An 18,323-nucleotide genomic window follows, 5' to 3' on the forward strand; every position below is an offset into this window, starting at 1 on the left:
AAATACCCCATGAAAATATATAGAGACATTTATAAACATCTCGCCCAAAAAAAAAGTAGCGACTACCTCACAGTTTACATCGGGTAAATGCCTAAAAAATAGCGAGTGACGGCTCTTATTATATTTATCCTCTTTGGTTTCACCGCCATCATTATAAATCCTGACTTCGTGTATTAAATACGTGTGTGACTCTGCATAAAAAAATAAAAAAGAACTTAAATAAAAAGTTAATTTGTTTCGGTGTTCCTTTCATTTCAAAAAAGATTAATGTGGCGCAGACGACCGCCACGGCATTAATATTTCATACAATGGCCACAATCTGGAGGAGGCGACCTCCAAGTTGGTTTCCTTGTGATTTCTAAGCTACCATTTCAGAGAAGGCAAAGCTAATTGAAGAAATGTCTGCGCACAAAATTGGAATATCTGGAAAAAACACAGAAAGCATGATATTTAGGTATCGAATACACTATCAATCTCATTTAAATGGGAGGAACCAGTGAATAACCCTGTGGTACTCCTTGATGTTGCCAAAAAGCCTCAGTCAACGAAACGATAAAGAAACTGCCGAGCTTTTTTAGTGGTACAACCTTGGTAAACAATTGAGCAGCAGTCAACTATTTTCAGCTCGATTTAATCGATTTTTTTTTTTGGGGAATAATCGAAAAAACCGATTCTCCAAATAATCTAATCGAATCCAGCTCTAGTTGAGAGCAAATAAAAATATTACCCTCTCTGGGACGGCAGTTCAAAAACGCATCATTTAAGAATTTGCTTCTCTTTTTTCTAAATCTCAGACGCCTAATGGCCGATTTCTAATGAATTTTCTCATGTTCAAGAGTTTTGATGCAAAAGCGAACAAAACTCTCGAAGCACTATTATAAACATTCCCGCCATACTCGAAAAATACTTGCTAGCATAATTTTTTCCAATTCAGTTATAAAAATGCAGTTTTTAATTGTGAAAAATGTTGGGGAAATACCTACGAGTGGAAAAAATAATTACACTTGGAATATCTAAAAGCACTCCAAAAACACTAGTAAAATTCTTTTTCTTATGGTTTGTTTGCAAAAAAAATTGGAAGTTGGCTACTTTTTTGTGTCAGATGTCACTGATGATGCGCTATCTATTGTTCTCCACACAAACACATGCCATCTACTCATCTGTCAGCGCACAATGGTGGATCAATGTATCTTATGTTACGAGGCTTTTGTTCTGTAACATATATCTGTCAAATTATATTAATTTTTCACATCGAGCTACGAAATAACGCCCTAGAATGTGTTTAAAAAATGCCCTTTCTCAGAATTCTTATCATAAACATTTTGTCTAATCTTAAAATTTTTTGAATTTGTGCTGAGATAAGGTGTCTTTGAAACGAGCTCCGAGATAAGACATTACTCAGTCGAATTCTAAAATAAGGCCCTATTCATTATAGTTGTGAGATTTACCGTTTTTGAAAAATGTTCTAGTAAGCTATTCTTCAAGACAAATTATAATTTAAGGCGCGTCCTAACGGTTTGCTGAGATAGAACGTTATCGAATGTCAGCTGAAATTGGTAATATTGCAGTCAGTAGTCGAAAAATTTGGCAAAACAGTGGTTTAAAAACAATTCGAATAGAGACGTTGGAAAAAAGTGACGGGTGTGATTATTTCTTATTTTTATATATGCGTGTTTATTTAATTAATGAAATAAGTTAATTGTTACATTTTAAAGTTAATGCGTCAAAGTATATCAATTGAAAGATAAAAAAGTAATAAAGAAGAAGATAAAGAATGTTCTGGCAACACAGTTGCCAGATGTATATATAAATACTTTATTGTCCTGGCGCTGCCATCTCGTTTCATACCAAACATTTTTCCCTCCTCTGCAAGGGCTAAAGTGAGTATCCGACTGGTGCCCTTCTCTGTCTGGTTGATCGCCGTGGAATTTGAGGTATCCTACTTGTTTCGGTGTTGTATGCGGTGTCGATGTAGGATTTTGCCTTATTGTACTATTGGCCGAAACAAAGCCTTCAAAATCTTCCGATCCCCACGATTCGTTTTGCGCCGTTTCAGTAACCACCGGTTGCGTTATTGCTTCAGTGCTATCTACTTCAGCTGATGCCTCGGTTTCATTAGTGTTGTCTTCGGTTGACAGCCTCGCCTTGTAATAATCAACTTCCCGAGCTGTTTTATCAGGTCCAACCGGGGTTTGCATATTTGGTCCACATGCTGTTTTACACTTTTCCCAGTGAAGAGTATTTCATAGTGCAGATCACATAGACGTGCGTTTATGGTTCCCCTGAGCCACTTAAAAATTCGTTGATTTCCAGACAAAAAGTCAACATTTTGATTTGGTTCAAACTCTCTAATAGTTTTCTTGGACTTTACGTATTGCTTCTCTTCTACCTTCTTTGAAAATAAATAGTGGTGCTGGTGATGACCCTATGGTTGCATGCGCTGCGTTTTTGTATTGCCTCAAAAATTCATTCAAATTTGTCTTTAATGAACTACTCGTAGTACCCATCGCTTTCAATGCTTTCTTGACTGTTTGCACGCTACGCTCTGCTTGTCCGTTAGTTGCTGGGTGATACGGCGCTGAATATTTGTGATATTTAACACCAACTGCTGTCAGAAAGTTGTTAAATTCTGCAGAAGTGAAATTTGTTCCATTATCAGAAACGACTGTTAACGGCACGCCGTAAGCCGCAAACACTTCGTCCAACAACGCAATTGTCGCCGTTGCTGTTATATATTTAGTAACTCTCACTTCTAACCACTTACTGTATGCGTCCGAGATTACCAACAACATCGCTCCCTCGAAAGGTCCCGCATAGTCGATATGAATACGTTCCCATGGTCCCTTTGGGTATTCCCAATGATGATCCTCACTTTTTTCGGGTTTGTTTGCTTGTCTTGCACATGCATCACATTGGTTCGCAATATTCTCGATATCATTGCCTATGCCCGGCCAGTATATGAATGAGCGAGCAATCCCTTTCATCTTAACAATTCCTAAATGCCCCGTGTATAAATTGTCAAGCAGTTTGTTTCGATATTTTGGTGGAATAACAACACGATGTTCGAACGTCAAAAATCCGGAGGACAACTTATAATTGACTTTTGGGGATTTATACCATGCCCTTTTCAAGCACTGGCCACTTTCCAATAGTTTAATTATTTTACCCATTCGTTCATCTTTTCTGGACTCTCTTGCTATGTGTTCTGAACTTAGTGGTAATTGGTTGATTTGGCGAATCATGAAGTGGTCGAACTCATATTCGTCTAGATTCGTCATGGCTGTCTGCTGCAACTGCTTAATTTGTAATGATTTCGGTGGCCGAAAGTGGGCGCGTGAAAGATAGTCGGCATTCGCTTTCGCCTTTGAGCTCTTGTACACTACCTCGAAATCAAATCTGCTTAAAAAGTCTGCGTAGTTCGCTATTCTACTTATGCATAATACTGGAAGCGATTTGTCAGGTTGTAATATTTGTGACAATGGCTTATGATCGGTGATTAGTGTCCAATGACGCGCGTATAAATATTTGAAAAATTTCTGAATTGCCCACACAATTGCTCTAGTAGCATTCTATTTAAGAATTCTCCATACTTACAGTGTACAGCCGCTTCTCTCAACCGAAGTGCGAACTTGCAAATCCGCTCTCCCTTTTCTTGTTTGTTTTGCGGGAACTTGATACTTTCTTCATACTTATTCCTACAGCCATCAAAATGGCGAATCAAGATATTTTTTATTTCGCTGTAGTTGAGCGAGTCTGGTGTTTTTGGGCTAACAAGAATTTTTAGCGCTGTATTAAGCTCTGCCCCCATGTGTACACGTACGAACTTGTGCTGTTCCGCTTTTGGAACCTTGCTCAGCTGTAATGCCCAATATACACGTGGGAAATAATCCTGCATACGATTTACGTTTGTATTTGTCGCAGCATTCTGTGCAGCCTCCTCCACAGCTCCTCGGATTGCTCCTGCTAGCGCATCCAACACTGTTTTTAAATCCTCCGGTGTAAGGCTCATTTTTAAAATATACTTCTGACACCACTTTTATATATGAGTGTTTATTTAATTAATGAAATAAGTTAATTGTTACATTTTAAAGTTAATGCGTCAAAGTATATCAATTGAAAGATAAAAAAGTAATAAAGAAGAAGATAAAGAATGTTCTGGCAACACAGTTGCCAGATGTATATATAAATATTTTATTGTAGTAGCGCTGCCATCTCGTTTCATACATAACACTTATACAACTAGATACATAAGTACTCATATAATATACAAAGAAAATATATTGTGAAAATAAATAAAATATATCGTAATGGGTTTTTTTAAATGTCAAATGTTGAAGAAAACGGAGTTTTTCTCACTTGAAATTACATGTTCGCGCTGAACAGGAACTATGACAGCATCAAATGTGACAACACTTGGGTAAAGAAAGATATTTTCAAGGATAATTTGTCCGCTTTGCACCAGTCGACGTCCCAAAACTCTCTGTAGTGCGACGTTTTTAAGAAAAGAAACATTTTATGACAAGTTTAATGGCCCAAGTTGGCGGCCACCTTGGTGTGATGGTAGCGTGCTCCGCCTACCACACCGTATGCCCTGGGTTCATACCCACCCCGGGCAAAGCAACATCAAAATTTTAGAAATAAGGTTTTTCAATTAGAAGAAAATTTTTCTAAGCGGGGTCGCCCCTCGGCAGTGTTTGGCAAGCGCTCCTGGTGTATTTCTGCCGTGAAAAGCTCTCAGTGAAAACTCATCTGCCTTGCAGATGCCATTCGGAGTCGGCATAAAACATGTAGGTCCCGTCCGGCCAATTTGTAGGGAAAATCAAGAGGAGCACGACGCAAATTGGAGGAGAAGCTAGGCCTTAGATCTCTTCGGAGGTTATCGCGCCTTTTATTTATTTTTTTTTTTTTATTGGCCCAGCACTTTACATTCCCACAGGGCAAGTGAAGTGATTGTATATTGTAATTTGTATACAATCAACGATTATAAGCAAAACGTGATTGCAATATATTCAGAAGTAATTGTAGATTATAATTTTTACAAGCATAAAAGAACAATTACACGATTAAAATTAACCACGAAACTACATTTCTTGAGAACATCGGTTTTTTTATGTGAAAACTTTGATAACACATTTCCAAAGATGAGATTTGTCAAAAAATATTACCGTCATGGTTTTAAGTTCATTCATTTACCACGTACCTATATTGTCTGTATGCGATATTTGAGATGAATTTTTCCGGAATTGCGTGATAAAAATAGCTGTGTTTTTTCACATCTATATACGTTTACGCTTAAACTTTATATGGACTGCTAAGCGACAAACTTTAAATACACCTCTGAAATAGCTGCGCATAAAATTAGTACTACTAAATTTCAACACGAATTAAGGGCCAATTAATGGTGACTTATAACCATAACACCATAACCAGATAAAACAGCTGATCGAACCTACATTATGGAAATCAATTTAATCGATTAAAGGTGCCATACCATACCATACCATAGCCAACCAATTGGTTTTTGGTTTCTCGCCATATCCATAACCTAAAAATATTTGAGTTTGTGAATTTAATAACTTTTTGTAGATTTTATTCATTGTTTTGGATACGTCATGAATAAGAGAATTATTGTTTGTGGAATATGTTTGTAATTTTATGCGTTTCCTTTATTTTTATGTAATTTTCACGATTTTTATGTTAAGGCGTTAGGGTTATGGAAGTTTAATTATCCCTTTGTACTCAGATGTACCTGAAATATGTGTCTATGTTTCACCCTCTACACTAATTCTATGTATTCTATGCGTGTCCACTATTCATCGCAACTGATTCAGCTATATGTTATACACAGAAATACAACAGAGGGTTATGAATCCGCTTTTCGGTACACCCTGTACTGTAGCTAGTTGTTTAACCACTGCCGCTAGATGGGTCTCCTAAGCATTATCTAAGCGAGGATAGGCGTTTTTTTACGCGCAAACGTAAACGTATACGCATGTAAAAAAAAAACACGGCTGATATGTCTATACATAGAACTTTTACCGCGCAGCTTCGCTTCGACAGCGTATTAAGTTAACAATATCTATGCGACCAAAAATTATTTCCCAACTTGTTTTTATTAAAATTCAACAAATTTTCAATACGCAAAACTGTGTAACAGGCCAACCTAATATAAACGCACGCAAGTCATTTTCTTTCAAAAATATCTCATGCACATATAAATTGTATGAGAGCAACTGAAATTGAAATTACTGCGTAAAAAGCTAACTCGTTTTCCAATTTTTGTTCCGCGTGACATTTTGGTTTGACGTTTGCATACATGTTTTACATTGTCGCAACGCATGCTTATTTCGGTTCGGGCAAAAAAAAGCCGCTTAGCGGTGCGTTGAGTTGACCGCAGTGCGTTCTTATTACGTTGGCATGTAAGCCCCTTTCCAACACCTATTTATTTCAAAAAGGTGAAATTAAAATATTTTTTTCAAAAGAAATGCAACACTGTTCAAAACAGCAGTTGTCGTCAAATTTCTCTTTCAATTCGTCTTTTTCTTCGATTTTAGTTTTATTTTTTTTTTGCGTATTTGGTGTAAATATATAGTTATAAAAAATATACATATATTTTATAATTGTTAACAAAGTGTTGTATAAATGAAAATTGGTAAAATAAAGAAAAAGCATACAAAAAATTTTATTGAAGTGCAAAATAAAAATCCTAAAAAAACGAGCTCAAAAGTAACGAAGTAAAAACAGCGGCGCGAGAGCTTCCTTTTCCTCTTTTCACACAAAAAACAAAGAGGAAGCGACAATCGGGCAACGGTCAACTTGCATCTGTTGCAACCATTTTGAAAATATGAACGAACAACAACAGCAAAAAATACGCATAGCGAAAAGGCAACGTAAGTAATTTTATAATTTTCGCAAGCGTTGGTAAAATCAGATTTAAGTTGAGCGCCAAAGTTTCAAAACAAATTACAAAAGACATTTTAGTGCTGCAAAGAAATTTTTAAATAGTATTTCTTTTAATTAATTGGTGGTGGTAAAGAAATAATGAAGGCAAAAATATATACATCCGCCGGAAATTCACCGTTCGGAAGTAAAGCCAAATATTTGTTCCTTGTAGTTTTCTATAGGCACTTTGCGTTCAATTAGATTATTTAACAAAATTCACAAAACGTAGTAGGCAAGAAAATTTAGTTTTAGTTAATTTTCATTGAAAAAATAGAAGAAAATTATAACAAATTTAAGAAATATATAGGAAAAAGCACCAATAGAAGAAAATTTATACACGTACATACATAGCATATGCTATAAAACCACGTTGGTGCATATTATTTAATTGCTTAAATTTTTTATTGTATTAACAATACGCAGCGCGTAAAATTTTGGGTGTCAATTCGCTCGAAACGAATGCACTTCCAACTGGCTTTAACGGTACAAATATCCTATTGACCACAACAAGCAGTGTGGGCCCACATTTGAAAGCGCATCCAACATCTGAACATATCGCAGATTCATTGCAACAGCAACAACAACCACAGCATCAGCAGCAACAACAAGCGCAAACTTTCAACGAGCATACAATTTGCGCCGGAATTCCAATAGCTGCTGCTTCAACACTGTCAGCACCAATTGCCTTAACAACAACACAGCAACAACAAATGGAGCGTTTGCGTTTAGCTAACATGATGAATCAAGGTAAATAAAGACAGCTCATATTTTTGTGCATAGATCTGGGCACATACCTTCATATGTACCTTCTTTTAAATTCATTTTAGAAATGCACGCTTTATGGCCTTATGGTACTGCAACATTTTTATCGCCTATGCTACCAGGACCAAATATGGCATTACCATATGCACTTGCTGGTACTTTACCATACGCTGCTGTTCCTATATATCCGGCAGCTGCAGCTGCTGCAGCCGCTGGCATGCAGCAGAATATGCCAAATGCACCACAGCAACAACAATGTAACAATATATCGCCAATAACCCAAACACTTAATGCACAACCTGGTTCTGGTGCATCGTCGGCTTCTACGAGCAGTGTGAATTCTTCAAATGGTGCGGCAACTTTGCGTTCACAAGCAAATGATTCGAATAAGATTAATATACAGATTGGCTTGCAGTGTGTTAGTCAAAACTCGCCGCTTAATTTTAATTCAATGAATGAGATTAATGCATCTTTGGCAAAAGTAAATTTGTTCAATTTTTGTGGTGGTGCAACGGAAAAGGAGCATAAAGGTTTGTAAATACTTTCCAATAATTATGTGACTCAATAGTTTTGCGTATTTTCTTATTTTTTTTTTTTTAAATCTATTACTTTTTAGAATCGTCTTCGTTGCACAGCTCGCCAATATTAATGAGTTCAGAGTGAGTTTATTCGAAAATTTATTAACAATAATAACTTGATGCTTATGTTTTGTGGTACGGTGTAGGAAAAGTGGAAATTTTTAATCAAGCTGCCCAGAAATGATCATTATTAAAAATGATCGTTTTTTTGGAATTTTGACAACATTGACAGCTATTTTTGTTGCAAGCATGTTTCCGCCAATTAACGCCTGGTTTTTCTGTGCGAGTTTATACTCCAGTTAAAGTTTAACCTTGCCACTTTGGTAGATAGCATAAAATAAGAGTGTCCATCTCAGCTTAAGCGGCCATAAGGCATGGTTAAAGGGCCATTTAATGGTGACTTTTATAACCATAACCAAATAAAACAGCTGATCGAACCTACCTTATGGAAATCTATGTAATCGATTTATGGTGCCATACCAAAGAGGATAAATACAATAAGAGCCGTCACTCGTTATTTTGTGGCGCTGGAAATTGAAAAAATTGATGCCGAATGTTTTCTGAGAGGGACATTTTTAATTGTCTCGCATTTATCCATGCCGTGTAGGCCCCTTGTGCAACTGTGATTTTTGGAAAGAGAATTAAATAAATTAATTAAATACAGTCGAAAAATAAACACAAATACCCCACGAAAATGTATAGAAGACATAAACATCTCGCCCAAAAAAAAAAGTAGCGACTACCTCTCAGTATACATCGAGTAAATGCCAAAAAAATCAAGAGTGACGGCTCTTATTGTATTCATCCTCTTTGGCCATACCATGACGTCAACGCCATAACCATACCATAGCCAACCAAATGGTTTTTGGTTTCTCACCATATCCATAACCTAAAAATACTTGAGTTGGTGAATTTAATAATTTTTTGTAGATTTTTTTCATTGTTTTGGATAGGTTATGACTAAGAGACTTATTTTTTGTGGAATATGTTTGTAATTTTTTCGAGTTTTCTTCGTTTTTATGAAATTTTCACGATTTTTAGATTAAGGCACCATTTAATCGATCACATTGGAGATGGTTATTGGTATGGGTATGGTTACGACTATGACGTTAGTGTTAAGGAAGTTTAATTAGCCCTTAAACTTTAGTCAACTTTAACTGTAGTTTATACTTGCACTGAAATAGCGAATATTTTTTTTATGAACGGCGAGTTGTGGCAACTGTCAAACTATATATTCTTAAATATTAAGGAGAACGATTTTTTGTACCTCACCATAACGATTCAAGGTTCTATTCGATCTCAAGGCCAGAACAATAATTTTTTTAAATTATAATTATTATTTTTTAATTTTTCTAAATTTGAAAAATTGTATTTTGTTTTTGGAATAGTAAGTAGAACATTTTTAAGACGACCTGCCATAGCTGCGCAGATAGATCCATTTCGAAGGGTGCTAAGCCTTTATCACCAGTACGCTTTAGGCACGCTGCGCTAATCATGATGATGAAGGCTTAGCACCCTTCGAAATGGATCTATCTGCGCAGCTATGGCAGGTTGTTTGAAAAATTGTCTACTTACTATTCCAAAAATAAAAGAAAATTTTTCAAATTTAGAAAAATTTAAGAATAATTAAAATTTGAAAAAATTATAGCTCTGGCCTTGAGCTCGAATCCAACCTTGAATCATTTACCAATAGGCCGATAAAAACACAAACAAACCTCACCATAACGTTAAGGGAAAATTTCAGACAGACCAATAAACACTTTAAGCAAATGTAGTGAAAAATATTACTGTTCAGTAATTTGACGTAAAATTCCAACTGTTGAGTGGATCGTTCAGAAAGTTATAACTCAAAGACTACACAGCATTTGTGTTTCCTGAAAGCGTTCAATGTTGAGCAATCGAAGTCTGAACGCACAGTTGAGTATTTGAATCAACGGTTGGAATTTTACGTCAAATTACTCATCAGTAATATTTTTCGCTACATCTCCTCAATGTTTATGCGGCTGTCTGGCAGTTATTTGGCATTTTAGAGTGTTGGTTATGAATAAAATGTTTCCACATAATATTATGGTGAAGTGTAAAAAATAATTTAAGAAATCCTTTACTCTAAAATTTAAGGATAGTTATTTCCTTTGAAAGTTGGCTCAACTCGCCGTTCATAAAAAAAATTTCAATCACTTAATTCAAGGCGAATTCAGTAGAGGTGGTGTTATCCCAACAGCTGTTTGCTTCTTCTTGATAGTTTTCCATACAACGCCTTGTACTACAACATGCCAGTTAATCGAAATCAATGAAATTTTTCTTTTGACTTGACATTCTTCTGTGCGGCCAATTGGTTGATATCGCTTTGCCACCACCTAGTATAGATTCGCCTTGACTTAATTGACGGAAACTGTTATTTGTTGCGTTCCAATGACACATGATCCAGATCATTGTAAATTTTACCAAGTAGCGCAACTAACAGCTGATCGGGGAAAATTCACACGCACAGTTCTCGACTCAGTTTCAAAAAAAATAGATTATTTAACTCAAATTTTAAAGTGAGATAATCCTTACGAATTTATGTATATAGAATATATAAGGCGTTTTTGTTGACAATTAAAACGATAGTTTTATTTGTATTAAAGCTTTTATCATTTTTTTTTTAACTTTGAAAAAACTCCGAACACCATTCCTTCATTATATGACATTCGACTGCCTAGTCCACTGCCTTCCACTCTATTCGCAACATAACCTCTATTTAAGCTGCCAAACTATATAGTAAACAATGATTCAGATACGGATAGATTTAACATGCAAATGCAACGACAATGTGAACCGTATCTGGTTCATGTGTCATTGGAACACGAGGAATAATATGTAGTGTATTGGGGTGGTCCAATATTGTTTAAGAAAATGTTGAACGCTGTCCATAAATGACAAACCAGGAAACAATTTTTGTCTTCGGGATTTTGACACAATTTGCGCATAGTGTTAGGGTGGGTCTTAGATGATTGAGATAAAGTTGAAATTTTAATTCAGATTGTGCAGAAATATTCATTAACCCAAAAAGTTTAGTTATTTTTTATAGATTCAGATACAATTTTTAACTTGATTACTGTGCTTAGTGTTATGGAGATCCTTAAATGGGTTACCTTGAAATGCTTATTAAATGTTTTACTACACACACATCTTTACCGTTATCAATTAAATGTAAGAACAACAACAAAAAGCCTAATATCGGTAACGAAAATACTGAGAGTTTTCGGCTATACTTTAGAGTCAACTGAAAAAAAAATATATAATTTGCCGATTGAAAAATGACTTTTTCAAGGTTTTCTCAAACTTTTCAATAAATAATTACGTTATATTGCATTTGTGCATATAATAAATGACAATAATTATTGAGCCACCCTAATGTAGTATGTTTTCAGGGCTTTTTTCGGATAATTTCAAGTTTATTTCTCAAATCTTCCAGAACATTTTAGTACTTCAATGTATTGTTCGAAAACCACTTACATGACCTGAGGTTTTTATTTGTGAACTCATTTTGGATTATTTTCTTACCATATCAATATAATTCCGAAATATTTTTAGTTTTCAAATCGAAAGCGAGAAATCTTATTGAATTAGAGATCCGCGCATAGAGCTGTTGATTTTTATTTCGGGGTACTATTGGGATCATTGAAGGTATCTTGGAAACAATTCCGGAACACTTCAAATTAAACTTGAAATCGAATTCGGCAAGTTTTCTTGAATTCGAAAAACGCGAGCATGGCAGTTGAATTTTTATTTCAAGGTTATTTTTGTATCCCTTAACATACATAATTATCAAACAATCGCCATATTGTTCTGAATTGATTTTTTCAAACCTATTTTCTTAAATTCTAAAATCGTGAAATGGCTGTTGATTTTAAAACACTGTGGTTATTGGGGCATTTAAGATAATTTGGAAACAATCCGTAATTCTGAAATCATTTTTTCAAGTCGAGCTCGAGAAATTTTCTTAAATTCGAAAACCGCCAACCAAGCTCCTTTTTTTTTAAATTTAATACAAGTGCCAAACTATTTCGATACAGTTTTGCAAGTAATTAATACCGAAATGCTCCTGGAAACTATCAAGGATACTAATTAGAATTTCCGAAAAACAAATTACAATATTTTTGGCATGACTGTTGGATTAAGGTTAGGTTGAACTGGCCGGTCCATTAGGACCTCACATATACTGATTGAGTCCGTAGTGTTACCAGAAGTTTGTTTTAACGACCAAACTGAAAAACCCTATCAAAAACCTGGACCTATGTTATAAAATAAATCCGTCCTCTTGGCAAATACTAGAAGCTTCCTAGGACTTAAGCCACTTGCTGCTTCTAGATCTGACAGCTATATCACTCCCAATAGCTGGAGTCTTAGCCTGGCAAGTGCAGGGCACGAGCATAGAACGTGCTCGATCGACTGTGGGACTTATTCGATGCTCTTCTTGGGACCATTTTGGTACAAAGAAAGTGCTTGAGCGAGAGAGGGCCGAGAATCGAGAAAATTGTAAAAGAAATTTATGAATTCCAATAATGCCGATTTGGTCAATAGACTCTTAAGTATTTGTATATTCAAATTATATTTCTAAAATTATAGTGTATCTAAATCTAAAAGGAATTTAAGAAACTTTATTATTCTTCCGATAGCGATCTCAGTAGCCCACCTGGCGTTTGTGCCAGCAACGCCTTGGGTAGTGGCGCTGGTGGAGATGCCACAAATTCTTCAAATTCGCCTGGTAACAATGGCAGTTGTACAGTTACACTATCGCAAGCAAAATTCAATGAACTAACTCGTCTTGCATTGCGTGGTAGCGAAATCGCTGAAAAACTAGCCTACACACATCGTAATCGTCCGTGCTTTAAAAAAATCGACAGTCTTTGCGCGCGCATGAAACAGGATCTCATACGTCCAGATGGCGTTTTACCAAATATTAATTCACAAGGTATTGCATGGGCTGTAAAAGATTTTATCTTCGTCTTCACGCGTGTTATAAATGCATGGATTATCATTAAGGGTTATGTTTATAACACGCCAGAGGGTCTAAATAAGGTGAAAGCTGCTTTAAGCCCGGAGTTTGCTGCTAGCTTTGCAGCATGGCAGGATACTACAATGGATTTCGTTGAGAATCTTATTAAGTCATTTGTTAATCTAGATAATTTAGTGCAATCACAAAAGAATGTATATCAGAAAACGGATAGTAATGGTACACGGACAGCACCAAATACTACACCTATAAAATTGTTGCAGCCCGTAAATACGCTACTCGATGATTCCTTTGATTTCCTAAATGCCTCTACTGAGAAGTCGCAACAAAGTTCGCTTAATAAAAATTATCTTTACACAATGGTTGAAGATTCTGAGGGCAGTCAACGCCAGGCAACCGTTAATGGTACCTATTTCAAAACGGGCACATATAATCCTATTAAAAAGGATGCGTTACTTGTTGAACAAACAAATGGTCCAACAAATAGTGTTATAACAACTACACCAAATACAGCAGCACAACCGCTACTTGTCACCAGCACAAACGGTACTTTAGAGCAATATTTTGATGAGCAAATTTCAGACTTTTGGCCACCAGCAACCGCTGCTGTTGCTGCTGCAGAGTTAGATACCGCAGCTGTTGAATATTTGAAGATAAAAGAAAAAATACCACCAAATTGGTTAAGCTATGATATACGCGTTTTAGAGCAAAATTTGTCGGAATTTTCAAATGATTATGATCCCACGGCGCCGCCACGCCCATTGGGCAAAGATCTTATTGATAAATTAAATGTTATGATAGAACGTTTGATGGCAATGAAACATGCGGATTTATTCTTTAAATCACAATTTACTAAAAATTATGTAAGTTTTTATAGAATTTTTAAGTTTTTTAGCGACTGAGTAGATCAATATCTTAACTCAGAAATCATTTCAAAAGCCATATATACATACATATGTATGAGTAAGAAGTTTATCAATCGCTATCACACAATTCGGTAAAAGAGCTTCTTCTCCATATATCAGTTTTCCATTAACTGCATCTACAGTTAAATAATATTTCGGTATAGTGTTTTTGAATGAAATGATTCAATAGGGAGCCCATGATTCAATCACAAGAGGTTTGCTCGACAGACAAATTTTTGACAATTGCAGCCATTTTGCTCCCAAATCGAATTGACATCCGTTAAATGTATTGTTTCTTTGCGATTTTTCGAAAAATATTAGTAGTAAAAATAGGAAGCAATCAGTTTACAAATACCTCCTGATAAGTACTGAACTGCATAATTCCTTAGAACAATTTTTAAATTTTATGATGAATACATACATACATACATATATTAACTATGCCATGATCTATTAGTCTGGTTTTATAAAAAGTACGGACTTCAAGGAATCGTGCTCTTTCGTAAGCCTATGAACACACGAAACCTAAACCAATTCAAAATTCATCGTTCAAAGCCAAAAACTCGACTAGTAAATCGATTCACGTAAAAATGTCATTAGAAAATAATGGAGATGCCAAATGTGAGCATGTTAACTTATTCATTCCGTATGTTCGGAAAGTTCATCTCCATTTAAGAATTTGTGGAATCGGTTTATATTTGGAATATAATGTATGTATTTATTTGATATATTCTGACCTCGTACCGTAGTATAAAAGGAACGTGTTCCGTATATTCTAAATTAGCGGTTTTTCCGGAACACTTCCATGAATACTTAACGAAAAATAAATTTCAGAATAAGAAGGTGAAAACTCGCTGTGTAGCAGGACCGCACAAGAGCTTAGCTCTTCTGTCAAAGTCAGGGCCGAAATATAAAGTTCTAAGACAATAAGCCATTTTCTGTTTTTTTTTTTTGTCAGTTAATTGCGGCTGCTGAGTAAGAGTCCATCCATATCGCGTGCCTGTTCAAAATATTTTTCAAAAAATTCCCATTTCAGGATTTGTCACAAAAACGCCCTATACTAGAATTAGATTGAAGAACACCTTATCTCAGAATGCTTTTCATTAACTCCCTCTTATGTCAAAATGCATAGAACTTACGTTCATATAGGGAGTTTTTGAAACAAATTTTGAGATTGTGTATTTTTGAATAAAATTCTAACGTACGGCACTCTTCAAACAAATTCTGAAAGAGTGACCAAACCATCAACCTCTTTATCAATTCACGAAATATTCAGTAGAAAATAAATAAGATCGCGGGTTTGAATTGTGCTCAAGGCCTGACAATAATTATTTTATCATTATTATTATTATACATTTTTTTCTTAATTGAAAAAATTTTTAATTAGAATAGAAGAAAAAAAAATTTAGACAACTGCCAAAGCACGTTGTATAGATCCATTTCACGAACTGCAACGTTTAGGCGCTATCACAGCGGTTGTTTGTTTGTCTTCATTCAAATTATTATTATATTTATTGTTATTTCTCCTAAAAAAAAAAATTTATGATCGCTACTAATATACTACTAAAGGTACTTTTCTAGTACAATTTTCGCTAAAGGGGATTGAATTATTTCCCATTTTCCTTACTTCATAAAAGCAACACGTCCAGATTTTTCAATTTAGGATTGTCAAAGCTCTGTCATCATTGGAGAACAAACATCTAGTAATTGAATCGGTAGGAAGCCTTTCAATTAATTGTTGTCAAACACTTTTCACTCAGTCGTCCCATGCAATATATTAAAAAAAAAAAACAAGCGTAAAAAAATATTTTTCTATTTCTTCATTATTAGTTCCCAGAATTCATCTCTAAGCATAAACATGATTTCATGGACGTACGCTCGATAATACTTAAATGCCAAGTGGGCGGTTATCAACATATTTTCGAAGTCGTGCATGACGTTAAAAAAATTGTACACACTGGCAAGGAGTATTTAAAGGTGTGTAGCTCAAAATTTTTTTTTCATTTGCAATTAACAAAATATTAAAAAATTCACTATTTTCTAGTTTAATATAGACAATAAATTGCAAAAATCAATAAATGCCTTTGAAAGCGAATTTAATAAATTACTCAGTGAACCACCTTTTCAAAATTACCAATTTGATCATATCAGCGGTGAGCCAAAAGAGATGCTCTACAATTGCCGTAATAAATAGGCCTTCAACAGCCAAACTAACTGACTAAATTGGAATCGCGTTTGCATATAAGAATATATTTTAAAATTAGCTTAAGTTTTTGTTTATGTTGTGGTTAGTTTACGTATTTGTTTCCTTTACGGTTAATTAAGATTTATTCGAACCGAATTTAGATTAGATTTGAACCAACTAATTTTAATGTTATGGCGCCCTTGCATGTAATGCGATGTAGGGATGTGCATGAACGTCACACGTTTTGCAAATTACAAATTTAGTTATAAAAATTGCCTGCGGAATAGTACAAGTACAATGGAATTCCTGCCTTAGTCGTTTAAAGCACGCATGTAGGAAAAAGCTTCTTTTGAGAGTTTTTATGAGCTTGCGTTTGATTTGCCCAATTCGCAATTGTATAATTATGCATGTATGTAACTGCATACATATTTTCATTGTTTTTTTAGCTACAAATTAAGATTACATTTGTGTGTATATAAAATTATAAAGAAGTATAGTAATGTCGATTTTTTGTATGTATATACACAACATATATATATATATTTTAAGTACTTAAATTGCAAAAATTGAATTGAAAAGTTTGCAAAAGCAATAACACCCACAATGGTTCCTTAAAGAATCTGATAAAATGTTTTTTAAATTTATTTTTAAGTTGATTTTAATAACAAATTATATACTAAATTTAAAACAACACTAATGATCTTATACATGTAGTCACGCCAAAATCTTAGTTCTTACGTATAAAAAAAAAAAAATTTGCACGAGAAACGCAGTATTTTTTAATGTTCTGAGATATTTGCGTGTTAAATATCTTTTTTGAATATTCAACCATGTAAAGCATCAACTGCAAAATTATATTGGTATGCTTAATTAAGAGTTTTTATAAAAGAAAGTATAGTATTTAAAATTGAAGTGAAAATTAAATTAATGCATTTTCAAAGCAGCAATATGCTTATATATAAATTTAGTTTACTTCTAGCTTAGTATTTAGAAATTTGTATGCCTACAAGCAACTGGATGTTTATGAAACTGCATTTCAGCAAATGAAATAATGCTGCTACAGTTATACTTGTACTATTTGTATATAACTATTAAATGAGACTTGTTGTTACACTTGTGATAATACCAGTATTGAAGTATTTTATATACATAATAAAATACTATTTTTAAATTACATCATGTGATCGTGTCCTCTTGTACTATGCAGCGGGATCTATTTGCAGTTCTACTAAACCGTAAGACCAGCAATCTGTCCACGGAATAAACGGCTACCTCCCTGATCTCTCCAGTTTTTTCACCTCGCAAAACCTAACATTATCACTGACTAAATCCTCCGCGACCTTATTTACAACATGGACGTCCGAAATGTCGACTATTTTGAACATCCACGTCGATGGCACTACGCTACCCACTGTCCTACACCCCAAAATCTTCGGTGTGACGTTTGATCAGGACCTACATTTTGGTGAGCATGCAACCGAAAATCCAGATTCGTAATAAAATCCTCAGAAACGCTCATTACCACTTACAAAGCAATTGGCCAGCCGATTGCATGCTACGCGTCCCCGATATGATCCCAAGCCTAAAGACCACGCACTGGAAGAAGCTACAGGCCTGCCAAAATACTGCCCTCAGAACCGCCACGGATTGTCTTCTTATGTCCCCAGAACACCATCTACATAACGAGGCGAGAATACTCCCCATCAGGAAGAGAAATGAGATGCTAACAAAACCTGGGTATCCCAACAGACATCTGATTGATGAGCCAACACCGCCCAGGGGCTTAAGGAGTCATCTCCGTACGCATTATGAGGAAATACGGCACCTGAGAACTCAGCCGTATAAAGTCAAAAAACGCAAGCAGGTCCTCAGCGAACTCCATAAACAGGCGTCGGACCTTTTTGCCGGGAATTGCCCTGTGAATCCAGTACTCAAAGAACAGTACCCAAAAC

The 18,323-nt window shown here is 35.2% G+C and overlaps 1 protein-coding gene across 1 annotated transcript; it reads left to right on the forward strand.

Annotated features, from left to right (window-relative positions):
- Positions 1 to 6,594: 6,594 nt before the first annotated feature.
- Positions 6,595 to 17,484, forward strand: mtsh (mitoshell). Its single transcript, XM_067768461.1, has 7 exons — positions 6,595 to 6,890; positions 7,366 to 7,689; positions 7,770 to 8,234; positions 8,321 to 8,363; positions 12,944 to 14,144; positions 16,017 to 16,163; positions 16,231 to 17,484. The coding sequence occupies exons 1-7, from the start codon at positions 6,845 to 6,847 to the stop codon at positions 16,378 to 16,380; spliced, it is 2,376 nt and encodes a 791-aa protein (XP_067624562.1). The 5' UTR covers positions 6,595 to 6,844; the 3' UTR covers positions 16,381 to 17,484.
- Positions 17,485 to 18,323: the final 839 nt, after the last annotated feature.

Source organism: Eurosta solidaginis, chromosome 2 (genome assembly GCF_040869045.1).
Source record: "Eurosta solidaginis isolate ZX-2024a chromosome 2, ASM4086904v1, whole genome shotgun sequence".
NCBI lineage: Eukaryota > Metazoa > Arthropoda > Insecta > Diptera > Tephritidae > Eurosta > Eurosta solidaginis.

Coding starts and splice junctions, on each gene's coding strand:
- mtsh (XM_067768461.1), top strand. CDS start 6,845: ATGAACGAACAACAACAGCAAAAAATACGCATAGCGAAAAGGCAAC. Junction 7,690..7,769: donor AGCTAACATGATGAATCAAG/GTAAATAAAGAC, acceptor AATTCATTTTAG/AAATGCACGCTTTATGGCCT. Junction 16,164..16,230: donor CTGGCAAGGAGTATTTAAAG/GTGTGTAGCTCA, acceptor ACTATTTTCTAG/TTTAATATAGACAATAAATT.